The 24,759-nt window shown below is 40.4% G+C and overlaps 4 protein-coding genes across 5 annotated transcripts; 3 read left to right on the top strand and 1 right to left on the bottom strand.

Annotated features, from left to right (window-relative positions):
- Positions 1 to 21: 21 nt before the first annotated feature.
- Positions 22 to 3,158, bottom strand: asgrl1 (asialoglycoprotein receptor-like 1). The gene is made up of 8 exons (XM_074638737.1): positions 3,109 to 3,158; positions 2,533 to 2,633; positions 2,364 to 2,456; positions 2,171 to 2,257; positions 2,025 to 2,075; positions 1,480 to 1,619; positions 474 to 589; positions 22 to 384 (listed from the first exon to the last, which is right to left on the bottom strand). The coding sequence occupies exons 2-8, from the start codon at positions 2,609 to 2,611 to the stop codon at positions 231 to 233; spliced, it is 720 nt and encodes a 239-aa protein (XP_074494838.1). The 5' UTR covers positions 2,612 to 2,633; positions 3,109 to 3,158; the 3' UTR covers positions 22 to 230.
- A 1,432-nt stretch (positions 3,159 to 4,590) lies between these two features.
- On the top strand, positions 4,591 to 8,164 carry cox6a1 (cytochrome c oxidase subunit 6A1). Its single transcript, XM_074638736.1, has 3 exons — positions 4,591 to 4,754; positions 7,596 to 7,738; positions 7,851 to 8,164. Exons 1-3 carry the CDS (start codon positions 4,643 to 4,645, stop codon positions 7,938 to 7,940), a joined length of 345 nt encoding a protein of 114 aa, XP_074494837.1. The 5' UTR covers positions 4,591 to 4,642; the 3' UTR covers positions 7,941 to 8,164.
- A 1,699-nt stretch (positions 8,165 to 9,863) lies between these two features.
- On the top strand, positions 9,864 to 14,290 carry LOC141769543 (uncharacterized). The gene is made up of 7 exons (XM_074638735.1): positions 9,864 to 10,170; positions 10,297 to 10,471; positions 10,849 to 10,919; positions 11,004 to 11,177; positions 11,258 to 11,355; positions 12,190 to 12,261; positions 12,351 to 14,290. The coding sequence occupies exons 1-7, from the start codon at positions 10,155 to 10,157 to the stop codon at positions 12,492 to 12,494; spliced, it is 750 nt and encodes a 249-aa protein (XP_074494836.1). The 5' UTR covers positions 9,864 to 10,154; the 3' UTR covers positions 12,495 to 14,290.
- A 2,103-nt stretch (positions 14,291 to 16,393) lies between these two features.
- On the top strand, positions 16,394 to 24,705 carry hps4 (HPS4 biogenesis of lysosomal organelles complex 3 subunit 2). 2 transcript variants are annotated; one of them, XR_012594315.1, is made up of 13 exons: positions 16,394 to 16,778; positions 18,010 to 18,100; positions 18,238 to 18,381; positions 18,502 to 18,609; positions 19,424 to 19,540; positions 20,003 to 20,097; positions 20,192 to 20,264; positions 21,772 to 21,896; positions 21,986 to 22,664; positions 22,863 to 22,989; positions 23,102 to 23,121; positions 23,312 to 23,423; positions 23,693 to 23,831. XR_012594315.1 is itself a non-coding variant. In XM_074638769.1 (12 exons), the coding sequence occupies exons 1-12, from the start codon at positions 16,744 to 16,746 to the stop codon at positions 23,862 to 23,864; spliced, it is 1,878 nt and encodes a 625-aa protein (XP_074494870.1). In that variant the 5' UTR covers positions 16,396 to 16,743; the 3' UTR covers positions 23,865 to 24,705. The 2 variants fall into 2 exon arrangements, 1 of the variants encoding a protein (XP_074494870.1); XM_074638769.1 differs by lacking the exon at positions 23,102 to 23,121 and having other exon boundaries at positions 16,396 to 16,778; positions 23,693 to 24,705.
- The last annotated feature ends 54 nt before the right edge of the window (positions 24,706 to 24,759 follow it).

Raw genomic sequence — 24,759 nt, 5'->3', positions numbered from 1 at the left:
AGTAAAGATCAACAAGCGTCATTGTGTTCATAGTTACTGTTTTATTGTCCAACAGATGCCTCACACATGTACTGTATATGCAACTTTTATCCCTTTTTGTGACTCACAAAATTAATAAATTTAAATCAAGTACATCATTTCCATCAGTCTTAATTTGACCCATTATTTTCCAACACATCAGGCCTGTCATGCTGGTGAGGGTTCACTAGCTCAGACGGTCTCGCTGTCTCTCAAGCCCTGGTTTCACAGATGTATCGATACAGCAGGTTGCAGTCTGCGTCATTCCACATCTTGCGTTTCTGTATCTGAGAAGCGTGAAGCTGTCCGCAGTCCTCCCCGTTCTCTCTGTAGTCCCAGTTGTCAGGCTGACCTTCATCCCAGAAACTGAACACAAACAGAGGGAGGACAACAAACAATTGATATGCTACACATAGTTTGACACATCAAAACAGTTCTCGTAAGTTTCCTCTTACGTTGGGTTTGAATTGAAGTCGGTTCCATCCACCCAGCTCCAGTGTCCCTCGTGTTGTCGCTCCACAAGTCCAATCCAATAGTTATATTGGATTTCAACTATTTTTGAAATGTAGTCCTAGAAATAATAATAATAAAAAAAAATAGCAACAGGTTATTTGAGGCCTTTGTTGATTCTGAGAAATGTTATTCTGTGTGTGTGCTGCTTATCAGAGCTCTGTATTAGGACATTCAACCTGTGGAGCCTCACAGTAGCAAACAGACAGCTTAAAGGGACAGTGTGTAGGATTTGGTGGCATCTAGTGGTGTGGTTGCAGATTGCAACCAACTGAGTACCCCTCCGCTCACTCCTCCCTTTCCAAGACTGCGGTAACGTGAGTCGCCGAGTGCAAAACCGTTGTAACGCAGTCCACCTCGCTTAGAGGCCATCCTTACCATATTAACACTACTTTAGGAGCAATAGAAGTCAGATGCAGTACTGTTTTGCACTTTGCGGTTCACATTACCGCAGTTTCACAAGCGTGCCGGAGAACTACGGTGGCCTTCAGGTAACGTAAAAACGAGAAAGGCTCTCTCTAGAGCCAGTGTTTGGTTTGTCCGTTCTGGGCAACTGTAGAAACATGGCGGGGCAACGTGTAGATATGAAGGGCTCATGCTAAGCTAACGAAAACCCGGTAGCGTCTAGAAGGGAACCCGCAAGATGGGGAAACTCTCGTGATATGGTTAAGATTAGGCATTGATCTTGAATAGTTAAGGTTAGGATAGGTTGTCGGGCAGCGAGTCTCATCAGAGTTTTTTGTAAGTTTTTGCAGATCTCAGATCGGATTTCGCAATTTGTGGGTTACCTTCTAGACACGACCCAAAAACACAACCATTCTTAGTTTCATACACTAACGAAAACATAGTTATGAATATTATATTCCATTTCTGCTAATAGATCCCCGAAATGTTACACACTGTTCCTTTAAGAATATATGGAACCAAACTGGTGTAAACTTAAAACCTCACCAGTTCCTCCACATTATTGATAACCGCCAGGTGTCCTCCACGTGTTCGGCACTGCTCCTCTGCGTTCCTCCAGGTCACGCCGGAGGTGGATAGCAGGTAGCAGCTCCTCTCGAAAGACACCCATCCTTCCCTACATGATCCTGGTTTGATGAAGATTAAGACAAGTCAAGAGAGTCTGAATGAGGAAAAACACTGAATTTTACTATGCGTCTGTGCCGGCGAGCAATGTTTTTGGGTCGTCTGTCCGTCTATATGTCCGTCTGAACCATTCTTGTGATCGCGATATCTCAGGAACGCCTTGAGCGAATTTCTTCAAATTTGGCACAAACTGATTGGAATCTGGTGGTCAAAGGTCACTGTGACCTCACAAGACACATTTTTGGCCATAACTCAAGAATTAATTTGTTGATCATGACAATGTCACACAAATACATTATAAAACGACGAAGTGGAGACATGGATGTAAACTGCAACTTGACTGGTTGGCGGACACATACAACCACAAGGAGGTAATTCTAGTTGATATGAAAGGATTCAGTGTTTACCTCGAACTGGGACAAGTTTCGGTAAGAGGACCTCCACCACAGGTTTTGCAGCTTTAGTATGGAAGCCCAAAAAAAAAAAAAGTTTTACAGAGGGCACCGATTGTACTGTACATCATTATATCCACACTTGAAAACCAACCCCTGACCTGATCCGATCGATGCCATTGGTTTCCCATGGTTGATTCTCTCGAGGTGGAGTTTGACATCAGTGATTTCCTTGTTTAACAGGGAGACTTTGAGATACAAAAAAAATGTATATATGATTAAACAAAGAATGTGAATTATCTGAAAAATGTTATTAATGAATCAGCTTCACTCGAGAGTTCATAGAGTTCGCACATTTGATCCCAGTGACCATCAGCAGGATTAACAGCAGCAGCACCAGGACTCCGTAGAGGACACAAACCACTATGCTCTTCATACCTGCAAACACTGACAGACATGTTTTCATAGTTTAAGGTCACATCTGAAATTATTGAATCAAAATGAAATGACGTGCATGTTTTACCCGTTTGTACAGTGGTTCTGGGCTCTCCATGGACAGTGCTGCTATCAGACGACCCAAACTGGTGATACTGAGTCTCCATTACTGAAAGACAGCAGATTCTCTTAGAAATGGCTTTTTTTTTAGACTTTTAAAATGATTATTTCTAACAATAATTCTGTCATTTGTGATTTGTAAAAGACAAAATTGTAGTTGATAATAAAATTATTTAGCCATAGTCATGAGACTCTCGGCAAATAAGAGGTCATCTAAATCTCTCTTGTTTGTTCTGAAGTCGAACATGTTAACTATTAACGGCTCAATAAATATAAGAGAATTCTGTCATGATATACTGTATAATACACACACACATGTTCAAACACATACAGCTAACTTCACTAAATGCTTTGCTAAATTCAAATTATGATATAAAAGCATTGTCTTCGTTGATATCGCGACTATTCAGTGTAATATTCGTGGTGCTATTTGTGCATTAATGCACGTTTCTACACAGTTATGGACTTCCATAAATGTTGAAAAGCATGATTGCAAAGTCATTACAAGAACAAACATATAACAACGTGAACATTTATCACTTACCTTCATCAACCAGAAGATCTCTGAATCTCTCTGGTTGGACTCTGACCATGAGATCACACAAAGTCCTCCCCTTTAAAGAGAAACACTTCTGAATTTGAATTAGAAAAATGTTGTTTTTTTTAACACGCCTGCAATTATTGAGTTATAATTTATCATTATCTACTGTACCATAATCAAACACAGGGAGTTTGTTGCATTCCCTGTGATGTGTGAGGTGTTTACCTGACATGAAGGGAATTACGGGGAAAAGACTGAGAGAATTTAGGGGATATAACAATTGTGACACACACATTACACAAATTAATTTCCTTTTCATTATTATTGTAAGTTTGAATTACCACTATGTATGTCTGTAAGTGAAAACCGGCTACCCCATACCTTAAAATAGTGGTTCACAACCTGTTTTGTGACTTAATACAAAACAATGTATTCTTGCAATCTCTATGAGGTGCATTTCATTCATCACAGAGTGATTTCCCCTTCTCAGTCTGTTTTATTTGGATCAGTTTTAGAGGCCTGAAGGAGTAAAGTATACATTATTCCACAAGAAAAAATTTAAAACATCCAAAAAATTCACATAATTTTGTTTTGTTTTGCAGAATTTAGTTTTTGTGAATGTGTGTGTGAATGGTGAATGTTGGCATGTAGTGTAAAGCGCTTTGAGTGGTCGTAAGACTAGAAAGGCGCTATATAAATGCATTCACCATTGCCTTATGGTGATGTTTTATGATTTTTCCACATTTTTATGTGAAATGCCCATGAACCCACAATGGCAAAACAGCAACCTTGAACTGAGTTTTTTCCAGCTGAGTCTCTGTAGTTCTAGTGATGTGTCGTCGCGAACGAGCCGGCTCTTTTAAGTGAACGATAAGAGCCGGCTCCCGTCCAAGAGCCGTTTTTTTTTTCTTTCTTTAATTAATTCAAGGCAGAATGATATGATGATCTTCTCCGCGCCACGGGCACTCCATGCACTGACTGTGAATGAATGTTGTGTTAATGACGTCCGTGCGACCCATCAGGTGATGACAGACGAGGATCATACACGGGGCGGCGCGCTGAAGGTCGACAGGTACAGAGCAGGAGGGAGAGGAGGAGAGAAGGAGAGAGAGAGAGTGCGGTGCGCGAATAGCAGACAAGATGAGTGACAGTTGGAAACGAAGCAGCATGTCAAATTATGGTATTCTGGAAATTACAAGGCTTATTAGTATAATTATATTGAATAATTTAAGTGATATATGTGCACACATACTAATAATAGGTCAAAACAGCTAAAGCTAGATTTGGCTGAATTATAAAAGGCAGAAGTGGTAAAATGAAGAGCCGTTTGGGAGCCGAAAGAGCCGGCTCTTCTTGGTGAGCTGAGCCGAATGATCTGGCTCACTAAAAAGAGCCGGAATTCCCATCACTATGTAGTTCACAGTCTCGCCTCTAGGTGGCCCAGTAGAGCTGTCTAGCCTCTACGTCACAACTCCATACCACGTGACTGCTCCATACAAACAGCTTCCGGTTCCGCTCTGCCTCTACAGACAGTAAGATGTCTTCTCTCGGACGCGTCTCTCAGATGTTCCTGAGGTCTTCTCTCTCTCAGAGCCGGCGTCAGCTCTCTGCTGCTGCTGCTGCTGCTGGAGGACACTCCGAGCAGGCAGGTGAGTGTATCACCTCATTCATTCATCCTCTGGTTGTAGTTAACGTCATGTATCTGTGACGTTGTGACGTTGTGACCTTGCTGAGCTAACTAGCATTAGCATCCTTGAGAGGACAGGACACAGAAGAAGCTGCTCAAAACATCAGCTTTACAACATGAAGATGTTCTCATTTCATCCTGCCACCTCATTAAAACAATCACGCAGTCATTCATAAAGTCTTAGTGTAGTTTCAGTGTACTTTAGTGTGTTGTTTACATGGCTTTAAAGTGGAGCAGGAACACTGACTTAGCTAGCAAGAGCTAAAGAGCAACAACAACCGTAAACACATGTCCCCTCAGGTCTATAGATAGGAGCCACTAATGTAATCATTTCTCCAGCTTCAAGGTCGTAGAAAGTAGAAAGGTAAGGAACAACAGTTAGGATAAGACAGGGGTCAGCCACATGTGGCTCTTTAGCTCCTCTCCAGTGGCTCCCTGTGGATTTATAGAAATGGAAATGAATAACTGTTTTTTGTTTACATTTTTATTTTTATTTATCATTGATGTAGGTCTATGGTACGACAGAGAATTAGGGCCATATTGAGGAAAAAAGTTGTAATATTATAATAATAAAGTCAGAAGTTTAAGAGAAAATTTTTTTAGTGTTATGAGAATAAAGTCATAATTTTATAAAAAAAGTAATTTTACTTGTGGTTTTCTTTTTTCTCGTAATATTCTGACGTTATTCTCGTAATAATACAACTTTTTTTTCTGCTAAAGTTACGACTTTATTCTGGAAATCTCAGATGTTTTTCCCCTCAATGTGGCCCTAATACTCGTACATCTGCTCTTTGGCCCTCACTGCATTAGACTTATATACTTAGACTATAAACTGTGTTACCTTCATCACAATGATCAAATGTTTTGCGGCTCCAGACAGATTTCTTTTTCTTCTTTTTTTGCCTAAAATGGCTCTTTTGATAGTAAAGGTTTCTGACCCCTGATCAAAGGTAAGGAGCAACAGTTAGGCTAAACTAAACAACTTGGTCCTGAAGATATGAGCATATAACAGTTAGTCTACTTTATAGAGAGGGGTAACAAGTACAAGACAAAACTAAATAGGATTCTCACGAGCAAAATTAACGAGTATATAGTTTTTTTTTAAATAAATGAGATGGAGAGAAAACCCAGCAGACATTATTTGAAGAAGGGCGTTTAACTACTTTCTCACTTAAAAATATGAATATGAATCATGTTGCTTAGTAAAAGGATCATATTAATAATATCCAGCTAGTGAGATGATCATATCTTTTAAAGGCAGATCAAAAAGCTTGGTGTTGAAAGTCACCTTTAGTTAACAGCAGGTCAAGGTAGCATTAAGTGGCTCAATAATACCTCTGACCTAGATGATCACCAAACAATACATTTATTCAGTCAAAAATGAATGAATAAAAGTAATAACTTTTAATATAAACTCCCCATTGATGCATATATTGATGGAAATAATTGCTGAAACTCACCTAAGATGACAAGATTGCAACGTTACAGGGGAAAACATTTTTTTGCAGCATATAATTGTTGTCTTTTGCAGACAGTGGTAGTAGAAACTACTGCATTCACGTTTTCATTGTTAATCCGATCTACAGTAATTACATATATTAGGATTGTCCATAATGTGTGTCAGATAAAATCAGTCATTCAAGTATTTAATACTCTTATCAACATGGGAGTGGGAAAATATGCAGGCTTTACGCTAATATATGTATATATTTGTTATTGGAAATCAATTAACACAAAACCATGACAAATATTGTCCAGAAACCCTCACAGGTACTGCATTTAGCATAAAAAATATGCTCAAATCATAACATGTCAAACTGCAGCCCAACAGGCAACAACAGCTGCAGGGACCCCTTTGAAAATGGCCATGTCATGTTTTCCTCATCAAAATGTAGCGCATATTTGGAGCGTTATTTAGCCTCTTTCTTGACAGGCTAGTATGACATGGATTCCTTAGGTTTTTAGTTTCATATAATACCAGTATCTTCACTACAACCCGCTACAACCTAAAAATCGCAAGTTGCATTAATGCGTTAAAGAAATTAGTGGCGTTCAAACAAATTTGCGTTAACGCGTTATTATCGCATAAACTTTGACAGCACTAGTTCAAAATTTAGTTGGTTTTGACTGGCCTTAACTGGGAGGCGAGAGATTAAATCTGGAGGCTCCCCACCACAATACCATTTGCATCATCGTGACAATCAACCCACACAATTTAAAGCAGATTTATGAATTGGCATTTAAAGGACTAAGTCAAGCATTATTCTTTTCTCTGTGTATATTTTGCATATTCCTGCAAAAAAACTACTACTACAAAAATGGTACAGCTCTTTCATTCAAATAACAGATGTATCGTTCATATTTTTATAGTATATTTTTATCATATTTTTGTTGTATTTGTTTCTTGGCATCTGCTTTACTTGTATTTATTTTTATTTTCTCTTACTATGCTTAATGTTATGCACCAAAACACCTAAGCAAATTCCTTGTATGTGAAAACCTTCTTTATGAATAGTAGCTTCCAGAGATATAAGCTGGTGGTATTCCACATTTTAGTTATGGTAAAGACCACACTCTGGGTAATAGCATAAAGTCACCTAACTAACATTTATTTTGTCTAACATTTCATAATGTTAAACTTGGTGAGTGCAAATTTGAAACATCGTAATGAAACAACATTTTCTTACTTCCCAAGGGAGCGTCTTGCGTCTTAAAAATCTCATTAATTTTCAACAATCTTAGTGTGGTGGGATTTCAAATGGCTTTTTTTGTCAAACTAATCATTATTGTCTTTCTCTTCCAGCCAGGACATGGAAGATCCTCTCTTTCGTGGTTGCCCTACCTGGTGTTGCGGTGTGCATGTTGAACATGTACTTGAAAGAGCAGCAGCATACCCATGAACAGCCGGAGTTTGTCCCTTACTCCCACCTTCGCATTCGCAGCAAGGTCTGACTTTAGGCAACTTGAATAATTCACATTCCAAAATGACCTTCTTAAATGCCGCAATTATCTATATTTTGACTTAATCATTTGTTGCCTAAATTATTCTTTCTTACAGCGTTTCCCTTGGGGAGATGGCACCAAATCCCTTTTCCACAACCCACACGCGAATGCCCTACCTGACGGCTATGAGGGCCACGATGAATAAACCCTTCCTCCAGACCTCATAACTGGCACAGGGACCAGTCCTCCATCAGCATTTGTTACTGGACCACACTTCCATTACATACAGTACAACTCCTCATTTTTGTTGTTTACCGCTGTGCTCTCAACATGGAGCACCCGAGCCAACAGTTTCTTTACTCTGGACCATTAAGCAAAATGTCAGACTGATACTGAATTAACATAAATAAAATAATATTATTACCTCAATTCATGTTTTATTGATTGTGTGTTGATGTGATGCAGGGTTCCAGGTTTTCCACCCTCAGTGTATTGAAACAAATAGGCCTTTTTCACAGCAAACACGTCGACAGGTCGCAGCAGAAAAAGGTGTAAATAATAAATAAAGGATGGTTGGATTTCGTTCAGCTACTTCAGTTTCGGGGTCCTGGTATTGTGCCTGCTGGCTCACCGTCACACTGCCATGGGTTACTGCGACATAACAATGGAGACATTTTTAAAGGGCACCTGTTATGTGTATTTTCAGGTGCATAGTTGTATTTTGGGTTTCAAGTAGAAGCGCTTTATTCTTCTCATACCGGCTGTGCTGCAGCACCTCTTTTCACCACTCTTTCGGACTCAGCTCCACTCTAACTAGCTTTGTTTGCAGGCGTGCCAAACTAGCCGCTGGGCAGGTATTATACACGTGTTACTCTGACATCACCACGTTATGGAAAAAAAGGCAGGACTTCACGTGAGGCGTTTAGGAGCAGTGTTTCTGTGGGAGAGAGTAACTCCCTTTGGCTTGGACTTTGAGCTTTATAACTTTGCAGACCTTTTACATGCACAAACTATATAAAGAAAAGGGCAACAGCACAATAGGTCTCCTTTAATGATATTAGTGACATCTGCACCTTTCCAATCTCACTTTCTTTTTAATTTATTGGCTATTTAAAGGCCCTGGTTCACCCACACAGGTGATTTCACTTATCTGGCTTATTTTCAGGACTGTAGGCGTGTACAGACTTTGACTTTCTCCCTCATTCACACTTGTTAAGGTGGGATAAAAATTTATAATTTCTCAAACGTAAATGAAGTACCAGCGATGCGACATAATCCCCAGCCTTTGAATTCATGTGCTTTTTCACAGTTGGAATATTTTTACATAATTCCGTACACAGAATCCGGCTTGTGTTTGAAAGTTTGAATTCAGGGTCTGAAAAAAAAATGGTTAAATTGGAAATATAGTGAATTCAATAGGCCTTTTTTCACAGCAGACATTTTTGACTTGTCATAGTTGGAAAAGCACAGGTGTTACTAATGATGGCTCTGTTGTGTTCAGGGCTCCGCAGCGAGAAACGTTATCGTCTCTGACCGGGTGCCGGTGTCTTCCTGTGGCTGCGGTCGGAGACGATAACGTTTCTTTTCCTGCTTCAGCCCCGGAGTCTGAAGCAGGAAAAGCCAACACTAGGATCAGCAGTGATTCATAGAGAGACCTTCGTCTGGTCAGCTAACATTACTGCCAAGCAGGTGAAATATAGAGTGATATTGTGGTTTTAGCTGACGTGTGTCGCCTCTCTGTTTTGAGCGATGCTCGTTCATGTCTATTTAGAGCGAGCAAGCGCGAATCCAACGCTGACTTTCATTGACTTAACGGCCACAGGTGTCGCTGATAAGAAGCATTTCTGAAAGTTACAAACAGTCCCTTTAAACCTGCTTTATAATATAAAAAAATAAAAGGAAATCTTACTTTTTAAAATATGGGACCTTTAAGCCTTTTTCACAGCAGACATTTTTGACTTGTCATAATTGTCCTCATCTGTTATTTCACATTATAATTATTGCATGCATTTAGAAGACATTTCCTTTATATGGCACAATGATTAACATCTAGTAAGATGCTCTGGACCGGTTTCACGTGACTCCCCTCTTTGTTGCAGACTCCACCTCTTTCACGTGAACGCGCCTTAAGCCGAATTAGAAAATCCAGGGTTAACAAAGCTCGCTGATGTCCAGCTGCATAACACCGCTTTCCACCGTCTTTTTCCTCATTTCCGTCGCTCAGACAGTTAATGGTTGATGTGAAGCGTACCGTGACTAACTGTCGCATTTATTAAGGTCGGGTTTGATCCGTTTTGACGAACGCGTGGGGTTAAGATCTGATTACTAAATCTAGCATTGAAACATCTCGGATAACTGCGCGCACCCGCTCAGCCACAGAGGGAAGAGCAATCGAACACCGAGACACGGATCACCATCCATGAACACAGACAGAGGTGAGGAGACCTTTCTCATGATGTCATAATAACAAACTATACAGAAAGAAAAATCATTTTGACTCTCATAAATGTTAAGAATGTATAAAAAATAAAAATATATTTTTTTTTGTTGTGTTTTTACAGATTTCCTAATGATGAAAAAACATGAGAGGGCACATTTTTTCAGCTCTAAAGAGCAGGAACTCATTTTGAAGTTGTATGAAGAAGAGAGAGAGATATTGACAGCCAAATCCAACACTACCAGTGCCTCTAAGCTGAGAGAGGAAGCCTGGCAGAGGATTGCTGATAAAATAAACGCGTAAGAAGACTTATTCACATAAGTCAATATGTTGGTTATATTATGTTTTATTTTATTTTCTGAAGAAATGCTTCTACTTACATGTAAACTGGAGGGTTAGAAACCTAGTAAAGAAATATTACATTTAATTTCAGGGGATATACATTTTATTTATTGATTATTTTCTTTTAGCTTTTGCTGTATTTACTGATTTAAAATACACTTGTAGCTTCTGCATGTTTTTTATGTGCATATATTTTATTTATAACTGTATTTTGTTATATGTGTATACTCTACACAATACACATAGGCAAAGCATGGACGCTAATTGTCACTCTAATATTTGGACTTGAACTTTCAAAGAATTGCTGATACATAACCATTTTATTATTTTCCAGTGTATCGGACAGCGGCTACAAAAGGACGTGGCAGCAAGTGAAAGTCAAACATAAAAATATAGTGCAAACAGGTATTGTTATTGCAAGTCTACATTTCCAGTGATTATAATGACCAGGGGAGTATTTTTTAACCTCTAAAATCTATCCTTTTACAGCAAAAAGAAGACAGGTGGAGGTGATGAGGAATGAGGGGGGATCAGCAACCCCGTCGCTGACCTCTGCAGAGGAGGATGTGATGCAGCACAAAGACAACAGGCTGAGAGTGGAGGTCCTCCCTGGGGGCGCTTGTATCGAGCCACTGACTGGATCTGACAGCTCTTTTATTAGTGGTAGGTGTACTTAATGTCTGATTGAAACCCCTTCAGGATTTCCCCAAAATCTAACTCAATGTTGGGCTCTACCCATACAGTGTCAGGCCATCCTGTCCTCCTCCTGCCTATAACAAAAACTGAACCAGAGAGCTTGAGCAGCGATGAGACAGACATCAGTGACACTCATTTTGAAGGGGTGAGTGCTTTTGTCTTTTGAATACTTAAAGGGGACCTATTATGCTTTTGCGCTTTTCCCCCTTCCTTGTGTTTTTGTGCATGTAAAAGGTCTGCAAAGTTACAAAGCTCAAAGTACATGCCAAAGGGAGTTACTTTCCCCCACAGAAACACTGCTCCTAAACTGCCTGAAACGCCTCGCTTGAAGTCTTGCCTTTTCTTCCGTAACGTGGTGACGGCATAATTCCTGCCTAGCGGCTAGTTTGGCACACCCTCAAACAAAGCTAGTTAGAGCGGAGCTGGAGCAGAGTACGAAAAGTTAGGTTCAGCTGACCAATCAGAGCAGACTGGGCTTTTGGGAGGGGTGGGGTTTATACTTGCACGAGACACCGTGGTGCGAGCCTCCGTAGCATGCACAAAGGGGTTTTTGCTCAGCGTGTTGTTTGTTGCAATATGCTCCGAAACGCCAGGAGGCGTAGAAACAAAATATAATATAAGATAAGCAAGAAGTCAACGAGTGATACCGGGAAGGAAAGTAGGCTGCCTGGCAACAATTGTAAACAATAAATACTGACATACGTACCGCCAAACATTGCATTTGTGTACTGTGAAATATTACTGTCGCTTACCTCTAAGTCAAAATTACTTTCTTTCCATGAGGCCTTTTTTTTAAAAGCCGTGATGACATCATTTTCTGACGCTACAGCGACAATAAACCAGGCTTAAAGCGTTTTTTTTTTTAGTTTTTTTTACATTAAAGCATGTAAACATGTTCTTATAGAAACCCAAAATACAAGCAGGCTATGAAAATAAGCATAATAGGTCCTCTTTAACACATGGATGTTTTTTTTGGTAGGATATTCACAGTAGCAGCTTCCAGGAGAGGGTCAACTCAGCGTGTCCTGCAACTGGTGGAAGAAAGGCCGAGGTGAGTTCTATTATGTCAGCAGTGGGTTATGGGTAATAACAAAGAATAAGAACAATATGAGCTCATGTGTTGTTTCATTTCTTCTGCAGAGACGGACAGAAGACATAAGAGCCCTTTACTGCTGCTACCTCAAGAAGGAGATAGAGAACCGTGACCAACAGATGGCATACAGAGCACTTAAAATGAGGAAGTTGGAGAAAGAGATTTTATTACTTGATAAGCAGCTGATGTGACCATGCAAAGAAATGCTAATGTTTTTATATCAGTGTTATATTATGTTTAAACATGATTTATTTAAGGTCAGAGTTAACTGCAATGGTGGGCAACAAAGTCTCTTGCAATTCTGCCATTCATTTGTGCCGGACCCTTTGTTATTGTTGCAGTATTACACTGTGCAGCTCTACATATGCAACAGTACAGAGGGCCTACACTATCTAGCGCAGTCCGCAGACTGTGATAATATTGGAATCTTTCCTTTAGTTGCCCAAAGGTCATTTCAATCCCGTCATTGTCTCAGCAAGAGTTGACCCAAGGTGGGCTTGAGGCCCAGTGAGACTTCAGGTTAGTGTCATGAAGAAGTGGAGTCCCCTGTGGAGGTGCTGTGTAAACCCTGTGCCCCAGGAGGATTCATTATCACGTGAGTTACTGTGCATTGACACACTTAACTGCTCTCCAGCACATTGGATTTCAAAATGAATTTATGAAACAACGAAAGACTAAGCAAGTGAAACAAATGCTCTGTTGGATTGAGATCAGGGAACTTCTAGTCAAGACCATTTTTTTGGTTGCTTTGTGTGTACGATTTGGACACATTGTGGTCAGCCACACATCACTTTGCTTAAACATTCAGAATAAGATGTGGAATCACCGATAATGTGAAGAGAAAAAGTCATTGGCTCATATTAATTTATAAAAGTCTTCATTTTAATTATCAATTTTTTTTTTTTTATGAATTGGTGCAATTGTTGTTTTTGTTTATTATTTGTGTTTTTTATCATCCTTTGTATGTAAAACATAATAATTTGTGAAATGTAAAACAATATATTGTAGCCTATCTCAAGGCTCTTGGAAACAATGACATTTTCTTTTCAGTTTGTTCAATATCTGTAGTCCAGAAAGTGATTAAGGTCATAGGGACATAAGGTAATTAAAAAAATATATATCAGTAATTATGATGATGAATAAAACACAACCATGTTTTTTTTCAAAATGTTGATGATGGTCGTACAAAAATATACCTAATTAATCTCATGTAATTTTTCACCTGTTGCTTGGATTTAGTTCAAATTACCCTGACCTCCGCACTACACCTTAAAGCAATATAAATATCAAGCTATGTATTTATTATAAAACTAGAGCATAGAGGCTACATTACATTTTTTCAACATATGACTTTTTTTTAATGACATTTTTCGTCCCTCCAGTTGTATCTCTCCTGAACCCTGGGAGGAGACACTCGTCTCACTCCACTGTCGGGCATCGATGTGAGGATGGGAATTGAACCCTGCGCTGCCGCAGCCAGAACCGGGAACTTAGCAACCAAGCCACCAATGCCACGCGCACTTGAGACTGTTCTCTTCGTGTATTTGACTTCGTCATTAGAAGTTAGACCTGAAAACAGACTGTGTCACATAAGGATCGAACGCACAACCTCCAGTATTCCAACCATATTCTACCACACTGAGCTATCTGACCAGTTACACTGATGAAGTGTTTGTTATTGTATTTGACTTCGTCATTAGAAGTTAGAACTGAAAACAGACTCTGCCATATAAGGATCAAACCCACAACCTCCAGTATTCCAACCCGATATTTACCAGACTGAGCTATCTGACCGGATACACTGATGTAGTGTTTGTTACTGTATTTGACTTTCTCATTTAAAGTTATCTCTCAAAACTCACAGTGTCACATAAGGATTGAACGCACAACCTCTATTATTCCAAACAGATATCTACTGCCCTGAGCTAATTCACAAGTCACAGTATAGCATGTGAAAAAAGAGTACAAAAAAGTCAAAGTATAGTATAACGAAAAAAAAGTCATTGGAGAGTATCCCAAAAAAAGTCATAGTTTATAGAGTATGTTGAAAAAAAGTAATAAAAAAAAGTCATTATATAAATTTTAGTATGTTGAAAAAACTCATAGCATAGTATGTTGGAAAAAGTGGTAAAAAAGTAATATTATAGTATTTCGGAAAAAGTGGTAAAAATTGTATGTCGTAAAAAGCGATAAAAAAGTCATAGTATGTCGAAAAAGTCATAGTATAGTAGGTCAAAAAAGTCATAGTACAGTATGTCGTAAAAAGTGGTAAAAAAAGTCATAGTATAGTATGTCAAAAAAGTCATAGTATAGTATGTTGAAAAAAGTGGTAAAAAAAGTCATAGTATAATATGTCGAAAGAAATCTATAAATAACCAGTCCCCATGTTGTGCCATGTTGTAGAAGATGCTATTGGAGAGCAGTGGCTGTGACTTTGTCCTGATAGTTCTTTGTTTGTTTTGTAATCTTTGGCATTGGCACAAACCCAGACCTCTCCAATGTGCGTAATTTACGCACAGCAGCCTGCAGAGAGGAGCGAGAGGAGGGGGAGTTCACTTGGACTGTTTCTGCATGGTCCTAGTGCGTGCAAAATCTCCTTTTTTTGTTTGTTTGTTTGTTTTAATATAACGTTATTTTTCGGACTGTAAAAAGTGGAGGGGTCCTATTGTGCCTTCTGAAAAAGTGGGGGGTCCCCATGTAAATGACGCCCTTGCTCCAGCTGCAGCAGCGTCTCTGCAGCATGCATGCATAAAGAGAGCTGCAGCACAAAGTGTCTCTGCACTCCTGCACGCAGGTTTGGGCAAATGCAAGATGACTGACTGCTTACCGACTTATTTATTGGGAAACACAATTTTACCTGCAACGATTAAGACTCGATCTAGGCTATAAACCTGAATCCTGACTTCAGAAGGACTAAATGCATCCCCTGATCTCTCCCTAGCAGCTGACTCCAGGTCTGATCGAGCTTTACTGCAGCCATTGGCTGACAGAGCTGTGCGCGGTCACGCTCAACTTCTGAAGACATTCTCAATCGAGCATTAAAAATAGGATTCATCATGGCTTCAAAGGGAGATGTGCAGTAAAACATATCTTGCCCATTTATAGCGCCATGTACAGTCAATGTAATGCACATGTGACATTCCCTGATTATTACATGGCTGGCTGTGTTTTCTTTTCTTTTTGAATAGTGTAAAATCATGTTATTTATGGTATTCTCCTTATGAATTACCAGTATGTAAAAATAAAACAGAATTTGAACAGAATTAAGCCTATTAAAATAGCAGCTGACATTACAATACTGTGCAATATTTTCAGGTGGAATTTCATTTCATTCTCACTGTGCAATATCATTTTCCACTTGTGCAATTTTGTTAATAGTCTGTTTATTGTCAATACTGTATATACTGCTCCTATTTTTATGCTTCCATCTATTTAAATGGTTCATATTTTGTTACACTTTGTTTCTCTCTTTCTATATATACATATATACATATATATATACATATATGTATATATATATGTATATATATATATACATATATATGTATATATACATATATGTATATATGTATATATACATATATATGTATATATGTATATATATATATATAGAGAGAGAGAGATTTTGCATAGAAAGCATAATCATATAAAATATGATCCATTGCTCCAGATTGAGATAAAAGTTTATTTTTAGTATAATATAATTTAATATATTTAATTATTGTTGTTGTTGTTGTTGTTGTTGTTGTTGTTGTTGTTGTTGTTATTATTATTATTATTATTATTATTATTATTATTATTATTATTATTATTATTATTATTATTATTTTGTATCATTTATTTTGTATAATTAATTTAAATTATATCATTTATAGTATATCAAAAATAAAGTGAAATGCTGCTTACACAGTAATGCATCAGTAATGATAATGTCTTGAAATGGAAGTTTTTACTTTTGCATTTACATTTTATAGCCTGCTTAAAGTAAAATATGTAAATCCTGTATTTATTTATTCTACCACTAGGTATAGGGCTTGTTGAGTGTTTCTTTAATGGCCCACTAGTTTGTCCCAGTGAGCTCGCCATACTTTCACATGACTTCCACTACGTGTGACTGACTGACCCGCATTCCTCAATTGGCAGCAGCCCTGCTGTCATACTGACTCGTTTTAGAGGCGAATAAACACAAACAGTGGATGGAAACGTTATCCATCGCTGTCCTGGGTGTGATATGTAGCTAATCGTCTACATCTTTATGTTTTTTTAAGTGCCAAACAGCTGTGCATCGGAGGATTTGTAACATCTCAGGAGTTCGCAGCTAAAATCTTCAGTTCTACTTTTTTTTGTGCATCTTCAGTTCTGTCGTGTTGGAAATACATGGATGCAAAGATAAACTGATGACTGAGCGACCACTGGCTGTTTCTGTGCTTCGTGTTGGTGATGGCTGAGCTTCTTATTCCTCCAGACTCGAGAAGGTGAGATCAGCTGAGACTCAGTTTTACTGCAGAAAGCAGCTGTAATCTGCAGGATAGACCTGTAAACATTCACCTCTGATCACTGAGGTCTGGAGCTGATGGTCACATCTAACCACTACTCTGATCTTGTCATGTGCATTCTCTGCCCCACCTCTCACCCTAAAAATGAAATAATACAGATTATTATTGGAAACCAAACATAAATGTTTTACATGAAACGTGAACTGCACATTACAGATGTGCTGACATTTCTGTTACACATGGAAAATCAAACATATGCTGGAGCATCACAACAGCTACTTTAAGAAATGTTTGCAATTTGGCCTTTCTTGTCAAGCATATGAATAAATGATTGAATGAAACAATGGTCTGTTAATTGATTAAATTAATTAATTAATTAATTGATTAATTCTCCAGTCCATGTCCAGGGAAGCCAAACACACTGCTCTGAAGCCAACAACTGTGTTTGCTTTTTAACTATTAAAAGGAACAGTGTGTAACATTTCAGGGGATCTATTTATTCAGAACTTCATTCAGAAGTTTTCATTAGTGCATAATCACCTGAAACTTGTGTTTTCGTTAGCTTAGAATGAGCCCTTCATATCTACATAGGGAGCGGCAAGGTCTATGGAAAGGAGGCTGGGTCACGCATCATCAACGCGTCATATCTTTGGGGGTACAACACATGCGCAGTAAAATCTCGCTGAAATTGAGCCAATCGCAACGCACGACCGCAGCTTCAGTTACACTGTGCATGTATTATACCCCATACCTCAATACCCATGTCCGCCCGTGACTCAGCCTCCTTTCCATAGTCCACCATGTTCCTCCACCATGTTTCTACAGTAGCCCAGAAGGGACTAACCAAACTCTGACTCTAGAGAGAGCCTCTCGTTTTTACGTTACCTTAAGGCCACCGTAGTTCTCCGACATGCTTGTGAAACTGCATTAACGTGAGCCGCAGAGTGCAAAACCGTGGTACCGCCAGCCGCCATCTGACTTCCGTTGCTCCTAAAGTAGTGTTATTATGGTAAGGATGACCTCTGAGCGAGGCGAACGGCGTTACTACGGTTTTGCACTCGGCGGCTCACGTTACCACAGTCTTGGAAAGGGAGGAGTGAGCGGAGGGGTACTCAGTTGGTTGCAATCTGCAACCGCACCACTAGATGCTGCCAAATCCTACACACTGTACCTTTAAATGAAGACATTTCTTTGTGTATTTATTCTGCAGGTGTAGTTATTTCTTCCTCTATGATGGATCCAGAGTCAGAGGAGAGGGGGACCCTACAAGAGAGGGAATCTGCTACTTCTACCCGGAAGAGGTTGGACTTTCACACACTTGTTGCATGTTAGGTTGTACTGTTTAGTATGATGATGATCGCCCAGTGCTCGTTTGTGTTTATATTTCAACCCATAGCGTTTAGTTCTGTAACCTCAAAGTTGCATGTATTCCTGTCAGACCCCTTTAGATAAGCAGGAGCTGCTCTGTGGTCAGCTTGCCGGCGCCTGCCGCTGTGTCTCTGAACTCTCCTCCTCCCCTGTGCGCATACTGAGGCTGCGCCGCAACACGTTTGCAATCCGTATGAAAGATGACTTCTTCTGGGTGAGTGAGCACACACAGCTGGTCCAGCTGCAACTTTTCAAGATATCTCTGACTTTTTTTTTTCTCCTAAAAATGAGTCTTGGATAGTTATTTTTGGGGCTATCTTTTTGTTCCTCCCAGGCTCTGGGCTGCTCAGTCGAAGTCCCCAACGTCAGCGTCTGTGAGCTCCTGGATCAGCTCATAAACCTCTTTTGTTTCTACAATGGCTCTGTCCGACAGAGCTACCAGGTACACTTTTCAGTTGTCTAGTAGTCTTATACCATAGTAGTCTTGTTTTTATCTGCTCTATCCCAGAGTGATTAAAAGGGCAGTGTGTAGGATTTGGGGGCATCTAGCGGTTATGCTGCACATCGCAACCAACTGGAACTTCTTCCGTGTGTCGAGTGTGTAGGAGAACTACGGTGGTTGATGCTAAAACATGAATATGGGGTGATTATACACTCATTTCTTTAACGCATTACCGTAACTTGCGTTTTTTTAGGTTGTAGTGGGCTCAGTTTTAAAGCTAGAGTGAAGATACTGGCATCATATGAAACTAAAAAACTGAGGAATCTAGTGGTACCAACCATGTCATACTGTCGCAAAGGAGGTTAAATAACGCTCCAAACTTACACTAAATTTTGACGAGAAAAAACTGGCATGGCCATTTTCAAAGGGGTCCCTTGACCTCTGACCTCAAGATATGTGAATGAAAATGGGTTCTATGGGTACCCACGAGTCTCCCCTTTACAGACATGCCCACTTTATGATAATCACATGCAGTTTGGGGCAAGTCATAGTCAAGTCAGCACACTGACACACTGACAGCTGTTGTTGCCTGTTGGGCTTGAGTTTGCCACGTTATGATTTTAGCATATTTTTTAAGAAAGACTTGCATCTGCATCAAGTTGTAGACCAACGTAATAGAGCAATCTACAGAGTAAAAGTCACATAAAAAAGAGAAACTAGTCAATAAGTTTCAAACTGGCAGGTTTTTTTTCTTCAAAATTGTTTCTTTTTAAAAGTTGCATGTTGTAATTTTTAAACTTTTTTTGCGCTGCAGCTCAACAGTCGGGAAACTCTGGCTAATCGTTGGGCGCTGTACCTCTCACACCTACAGTCAGGATCCTCAGATCTTCATCACGTCTTCAGCTGCTTGAGAACCATCGACTCGACTAATGTACGCACACAAATGTTGTCACGGTTCCACATTTAACCTGCAGTTTCATAGATGTTCTCGGACAGGATGTGTCACAATGTCCTGTGGTATTGTGGTATTGTGGTATTGTGGTATTGCGTAAGAAGTGCTCAGTGTGGCAAACTATCTGCACACTTGTTGCACCTAGAGACTACATTTTGATTAGCACAAGCTGCCTGACAAATGCCAATAAATCCTGGATCTTTCTGGCTGTTGTTGGTGCAATTTTCTAGCTTTTGCAAAATAAACTGTGACTGAGAAGTCTGTCACATTATGCAATAGCTGACAGGATTATAAAACTTTATTTTCCAGTATTTGCAGTGTCTTGTATTAGTGTAACAATTGAACTATAAAGTTATGATCTTCTAAATTGTCTAGTTATCACCTTCCACTTTCTGTTTTTTACATGAGCTGAAAGGTAACCATTTGAATTCTTGTCTGCAGGTTGACCCACTTCTCCTTCTCAAAGCTGCCCTCATTCTTCAGGCCTGTCAGCGCTGCCCTCTAGTGTCAGCAGGCTGTATTCTTTTCAGAGGACGGTGAGCTGACATTTTAAGTCTATATCTACCAGTCAGCGGGATAGTTTTTTAATAACAGGTTTTGAAATCTGACTTTTCTGCCATTTCTCTGCAGAGTTGTGAGCACACAGATGTCTCCAGACCTCACAATGAAGGTGATGGTTCATGAGAGTGAAACATACACCAAGGTAGGACATGACGGTGGGACCAAATGCTGTCCTAAAGCTTTTCTCACCTAACAGTTGTGCATGAAACGCTTGAAAGAGTAAACTAATCACTAGCCTAGCAAGCTGTCATTTTTACAATCTTTTGCACTCACTTTAATTGAACTAAATAATGGAATGGAATAATAGTACTTCTGTTTGGCTGAGAACATGCCAAGGACCCTTTAACAGGCCACTTTGAAACCCATTTTAGTAGCAGTAATTTAGGCTACCTAATGGTACGTGTCCACAGGATCCATCCTTTTCAGGCTTCCCATTCATTGTCAATATAAACAGCTGTGCATTGTAGTAGCGTTGCGTTTCGAGATATGGACCGTTACGTTGCCCGCTCCTCATTTGCAAAAATTTGAGGACTAGGCTACTTTATGCAAATCAGGGGCGTCTGGCAAATTATTTGCTAATTTTTTATCTGTTCAAAATGTACCTTAAAGGGAGATTTGTCAAGTATTTAATACTCTTATCATCATGGGAGTGGGCAAATATGCTGCTTTATACAAATGTATATATATTTATCATTGGAAATCAATTAACAACACAAAATAATTACAAGTATTGTCCAGAAACCCTCACAGGTACTGCATTTAGCATAAAAAATATGCTCAAATCATAACATGGCAAACTCAAGCCCAACAGACAACAACAGCTGTCAGTGTGTCAGTGTGCTGACTTGACTATGACTTGCCCCAAACTGCATGTGATTATCATAAAGTGGGCATGTCTGTAAAGGGGAGACTCGTGGGTACCCATAGAACCCATTTTCATTCACATACAGTACCTTGAGGTCAGAGGTCAGCCCTTTGACAGCCCTACAATAAACTGAAATCAAAAGGATGCCAAAGTAACTACATAATGACGTCTGCAACACGACAAGCAAACAGCTTTTAAAATGCTTGTTTTCTGAATGGAGTTTGGCTTGATCAGTGCCAGGCTATGCTAACATTGTAGCTGCTCCATCAACGCTCAACATAACGTCATCTAGGCAGAAATACGACAGCGATGTTGTTGTTTATACTATAGACCGTCTGTGTTTTATACACGTACATTTATACACAGAGTTTCGCCCGGTCTCTGTTCAAATATGATGTACTATCGTAGCTCTGGGTGCGCACAGACGGCTACAATACTTTTTTCCTCCATTTCTGATTCATCAACGTCAGGACGTCAGGACGTCAGTGACGACAGGAGGAGAATCTCAACGCTGATAGGCTTTTGCGACAGCGTCACGCAAATTTCTTGCTCAAGTTTAAATATTTCAACTTGCACGAATCTCACAAATTTTGCATATTGTCGTCCTTCGCGTCGCCCGGTGTGAACTCGCGTCTATTTGTCTCTTTGCATTGACTTTGTATGTAATCGTGCCGCATGAAAAGTTCACTTTGTGTTTGGTATGAATGCCCCATGACTCTTGACAATGTTAAACTATTCCCTTAACAGAAAAAAGTCTTAAGCCAGTGTTTTAAATTTGATGCAGGCCCAGAAACCCAACGGGCCGAGTACCTTCAGCTCATTTGGCAGTGCCATCAGCTCCACTACCGTGTTCCTGACAATGTCTGAACTCCAGTACCTGCAATCTGCCCCCGTCGACAAAGACTTCAGGTAGCGTCTTCCCTTAATGAGCTCCAGTTCTGTTTGTGTGACATTTCCAGAGAATACTGAGTGTCTCAAACCGTTTTCCAATCCTCCAGTTCCCACTCTACACCGCACAAAATCATCCCCCCGAAGAAGACCCGCCTGTCAAGAACGTTATCTGGCACTCCCTCCACTGAGTCGGAGCCATCTGACCCAGGTTCCTCCCAGTCCTCTCAGAGGTTATCCCTCAGCCCTCGCTTGTCAGAAAGCTCCATGCTTCCATTGCAGAGCGCCGCTGATCCCTCACCGCCATCGCTCAAGCCTCCTTTCTCAAACGGGAAACACTCCCCCGAAGCTGAGGAAGAAGTGCTGGAAGAATCGCATTATCACAGCTTTCACAGCAACGGAGGCGGAGTCAGTCCGATGCATAACGAAGGAGACGGCTCATTGTTGGGAGAAAACTCCCATCTAAATGGAGGTGGAGGCGGAGGAGATGGTGATGGAGATGGTGATGGAGACGCAGGACACTGTGGGACAGCGTTTGACCTCAGAGGGGCTGAGGAATCCCACGACGGTGAGGTTTCGGAAGAGGCTGACAGAAGTGGCGGCTGTGGGAGTGTCCAGGGCCACGAGGCGGAGATACCAGATCCTCCTACTTGCTCTGGTGCTTTTGACCGCCCAGAGGAGTGTCCGCTGATTCCCATGACGCTGTACGTGCACCGGGTCAAAGGCCTGGTGCTGGCTCTGCTGGTGGAGCCGCACTTCTCGAGCGACACAGCTTCTGTGGAGGAAGTGGTGAGAAACGACGGCAACCCTAATAATAATAATTTCTCTCATTTTTTGTCACATATTGAAAGTTTGTGAGCAAAAAAACACTAAAAGATACTTCATGACACAGCTGAATGTAACACATCGCAATGAATCCAGCAGCTGTGCACTAATATTGCCTTTGTAATGCTAACGCATGGCTCCTCCTTTATGGTTTGCATCCAGTATCACAGCAGCCTGGCGTCACTCAACGGACTAGAGGCCCATCTGAGGACTATCTCTCCAGCGGCCCCGGGCGCTCCAGGACCCTACATATTTGCCCATTTTGACTGCATTCAGAGCACGATGACAAGTGAGGCTCCTGCGACACTCTGACACATCTCCTTTCTTCATTCACTCTTTGACTCTCTGTGTTTATCTTTACTCACTCTGCATCTTTTTTCTGATAATTCTGTCTTTTCCAGTTTCCCAGTTTCCTTCTAGAGTGAGTATCTTCTGCCCCACCATCTCTACCTTGGGGACTAGGAGGGGGGTGGGAGTTTATATTTGTCTTTGCATGAGCTAATGGCTAATTAGTAAGACTGTGATCAGCATTCCTTTGTGCGTCAGGCATGCTTGTCCAGGTTAATGTGCCACCGCGGTACTGAGTCTCTTGTTATTGTGTGTCTCTGCAGCCAACCTGTCTGGTCGACCAGGGGGAGCCCCGGAGCGTCCTTTTGTGAGAGCCACATCGCTTCTTCACTCGCATTTCTGTAACACTGGAACTCTGCAGGAGGCTATTATCAGGTCAGTACGGCAGTAACGTGATGATGGTGGTGGTGGTTTGGGGGGGGAGGAGTAGAAGTAGAAGTCGGGGGTAGGGGGTTGGATCTGTCATCATCGTGTCCATCATCACATCCCACCAATCCCTGAATGTTCTTCTTCTAGATCACACTCACATTTAATGGAAAAGAAAGTCCCATTGTTTTTATGACGTCATTGTGTCACTTTGCTCTTTTGTGTTGCGCGTCATCGTCCCGCATGCTTGAAATGGAAATGTGCAATTTTCACCGCAGGAGTGCCGGAGCTGCTGTGTATGGAACCCGCAGCGTGGCCCAGGAGACTTACTTCCAGCAGCACGGGGGATCGCTGAGGAACTCCGGCATCCCCAACCACCAGGACAGTGCCTTCTCGCTGCCCGGCAAGGCCCGACACAGACTGATGAAACACGGGGTCAACCTGCTCTGACGGGACGGCGACGGCGTGACATCTGCTCTCAGTGCTCAAGAGGAGCTGTATTTCGTTGAACTGCCCTGTGAGTAACATTAAAATCAACAGAGAACATAACTTAAAGATTCCTCTGTGGTTCACTTGTTCCCACAGCAGATTGTACGATGCTAGCACACCTTATGGCACTCACATTCATAGCAGAACTTTTTTTAAATTGTATAATAAATGACAGAGAAGATGGTTGGTAAAGGTTTTGCTGAGTAAGTTTTGTTTATAATGAAGTTTTAATTTCACCTATTCCCGTGCTTGTTTGGGTCCAATTTGTCTGAATTCTATTTCTGTTTGCTCAAACACATTACCTTTTGTATTGAGAAGCAAAATTTGTTGCCGTATTAAGCTCCTGTTTACACACATTTTGCACCCTTTTCACCAGATATTTTCCGTTCAGTCACGTCCTCAACGCAGCGAATGTAGTAATTCCTCTTACTTGTATTTATTCATTTAATAGGAAATGTAGACTAAAGCAAGATTAAATCTACTTTGTGTATTTGTACAGAATCATTCTTTTCCTTGCTGCACACAAAACTGTATTACACAAATTTATAAAATAATCCAAAAAATAGTTTTTTATAAAAAAATGTCTATTTATTTGAAATCAACTCTTTGGTAGCATAAAAAATGTTATTTAACTATTCGGCTCTTAGATCTAGTGTGTTTTTTTTTTGTTTTTGAATGTGTCATTTGTTAAAAAAGAAAGAAAGAAAAGAATGCCTGCATTGTAATGTTTGCTGAGTTGAGATCCACTGTGATACTGTAGTGCATTATTAGTGGGAATTAAATGAATACATGATCCTCTCAATGTTGAGTCTTGTGAGCTACTTTGGTAAATGCTTGTTTAAAGCCACAGGGGCGA

This window comes from Sebastes fasciatus, chromosome 6 (assembly GCF_043250625.1).
Source record: "Sebastes fasciatus isolate fSebFas1 chromosome 6, fSebFas1.pri, whole genome shotgun sequence".
NCBI classification, from domain to species: domain Eukaryota; kingdom Metazoa; phylum Chordata; class Actinopteri; order Perciformes; family Sebastidae; genus Sebastes; species Sebastes fasciatus.
This window is presented reverse-complemented; position numbering and strand designations above follow the sequence as displayed.

What these genes read in the sequence shown, in the direction of transcription:
- asgrl1 (XM_074638737.1), bottom strand. Translation starts at nt 2,611, where the DNA reads ATGGAGACTCAGTATCACCAGTTTGGGTCGTCTGATAGCAGCACTGTC. An exon ending in TCAATAATGTGGAGGAACTG is followed by an intron (nt 590 to 1,479) that starts GTGAGGTTTTAA and finishes TATTATTTCTAG; the next exon opens with GACTACATTTCAAAAATAGT. An exon ending in GACTTCAATTCAAACCCAAC is followed by an intron (nt 385 to 473) that starts GTAAGAGGAAAC and finishes GTTTGTGTTCAG; the next exon opens with TTTCTGGGATGAAGGTCAGC.
- cox6a1 (XM_074638736.1), top strand. Translation starts at nt 4,643, where the DNA reads ATGTCTTCTCTCGGACGCGTCTCTCAGATGTTCCTGAGGTCTTCTCTC. An exon ending in AGGACACTCCGAGCAGGCAG is followed by an intron (nt 4,755 to 7,595) that starts GTGAGTGTATCA and finishes TTTCTCTTCCAG; the next exon opens with CCAGGACATGGAAGATCCTC. An exon ending in ACCTTCGCATTCGCAGCAAG is followed by an intron (nt 7,739 to 7,850) that starts GTCTGACTTTAG and finishes TCTTTCTTACAG; the next exon opens with CGTTTCCCTTGGGGAGATGG.
- LOC141769543 (XM_074638735.1), top strand. An exon ending in ATTGCTGATAAAATAAACGC is followed by an intron (nt 10,472 to 10,848) that starts GTAAGAAGACTT and finishes ATTATTTTCCAG; the next exon opens with TGTATCGGACAGCGGCTACA. An exon ending in TGACAGCTCTTTTATTAGTG is followed by an intron (nt 11,178 to 11,257) that starts GTAGGTGTACTT and finishes CTACCCATACAG; the next exon opens with TGTCAGGCCATCCTGTCCTC.
- hps4 (XM_074638769.1), top strand. Translation starts at nt 16,744, where the DNA reads ATGGCTGAGCTTCTTATTCCTCCAGACTCGAGAAG. An exon ending in ATTCCTCCAGACTCGAGAAG is followed by an intron (nt 16,779 to 18,009) that starts GTGAGATCAGCT and finishes TTTATTCTGCAG; the next exon opens with GTGTAGTTATTTCTTCCTCT. An exon ending in CTGCAGGAGGCTATTATCAG is followed by an intron (nt 23,424 to 23,692) that starts GTCAGTACGGCA and finishes TTTTCACCGCAG; the next exon opens with GAGTGCCGGAGCTGCTGTGT.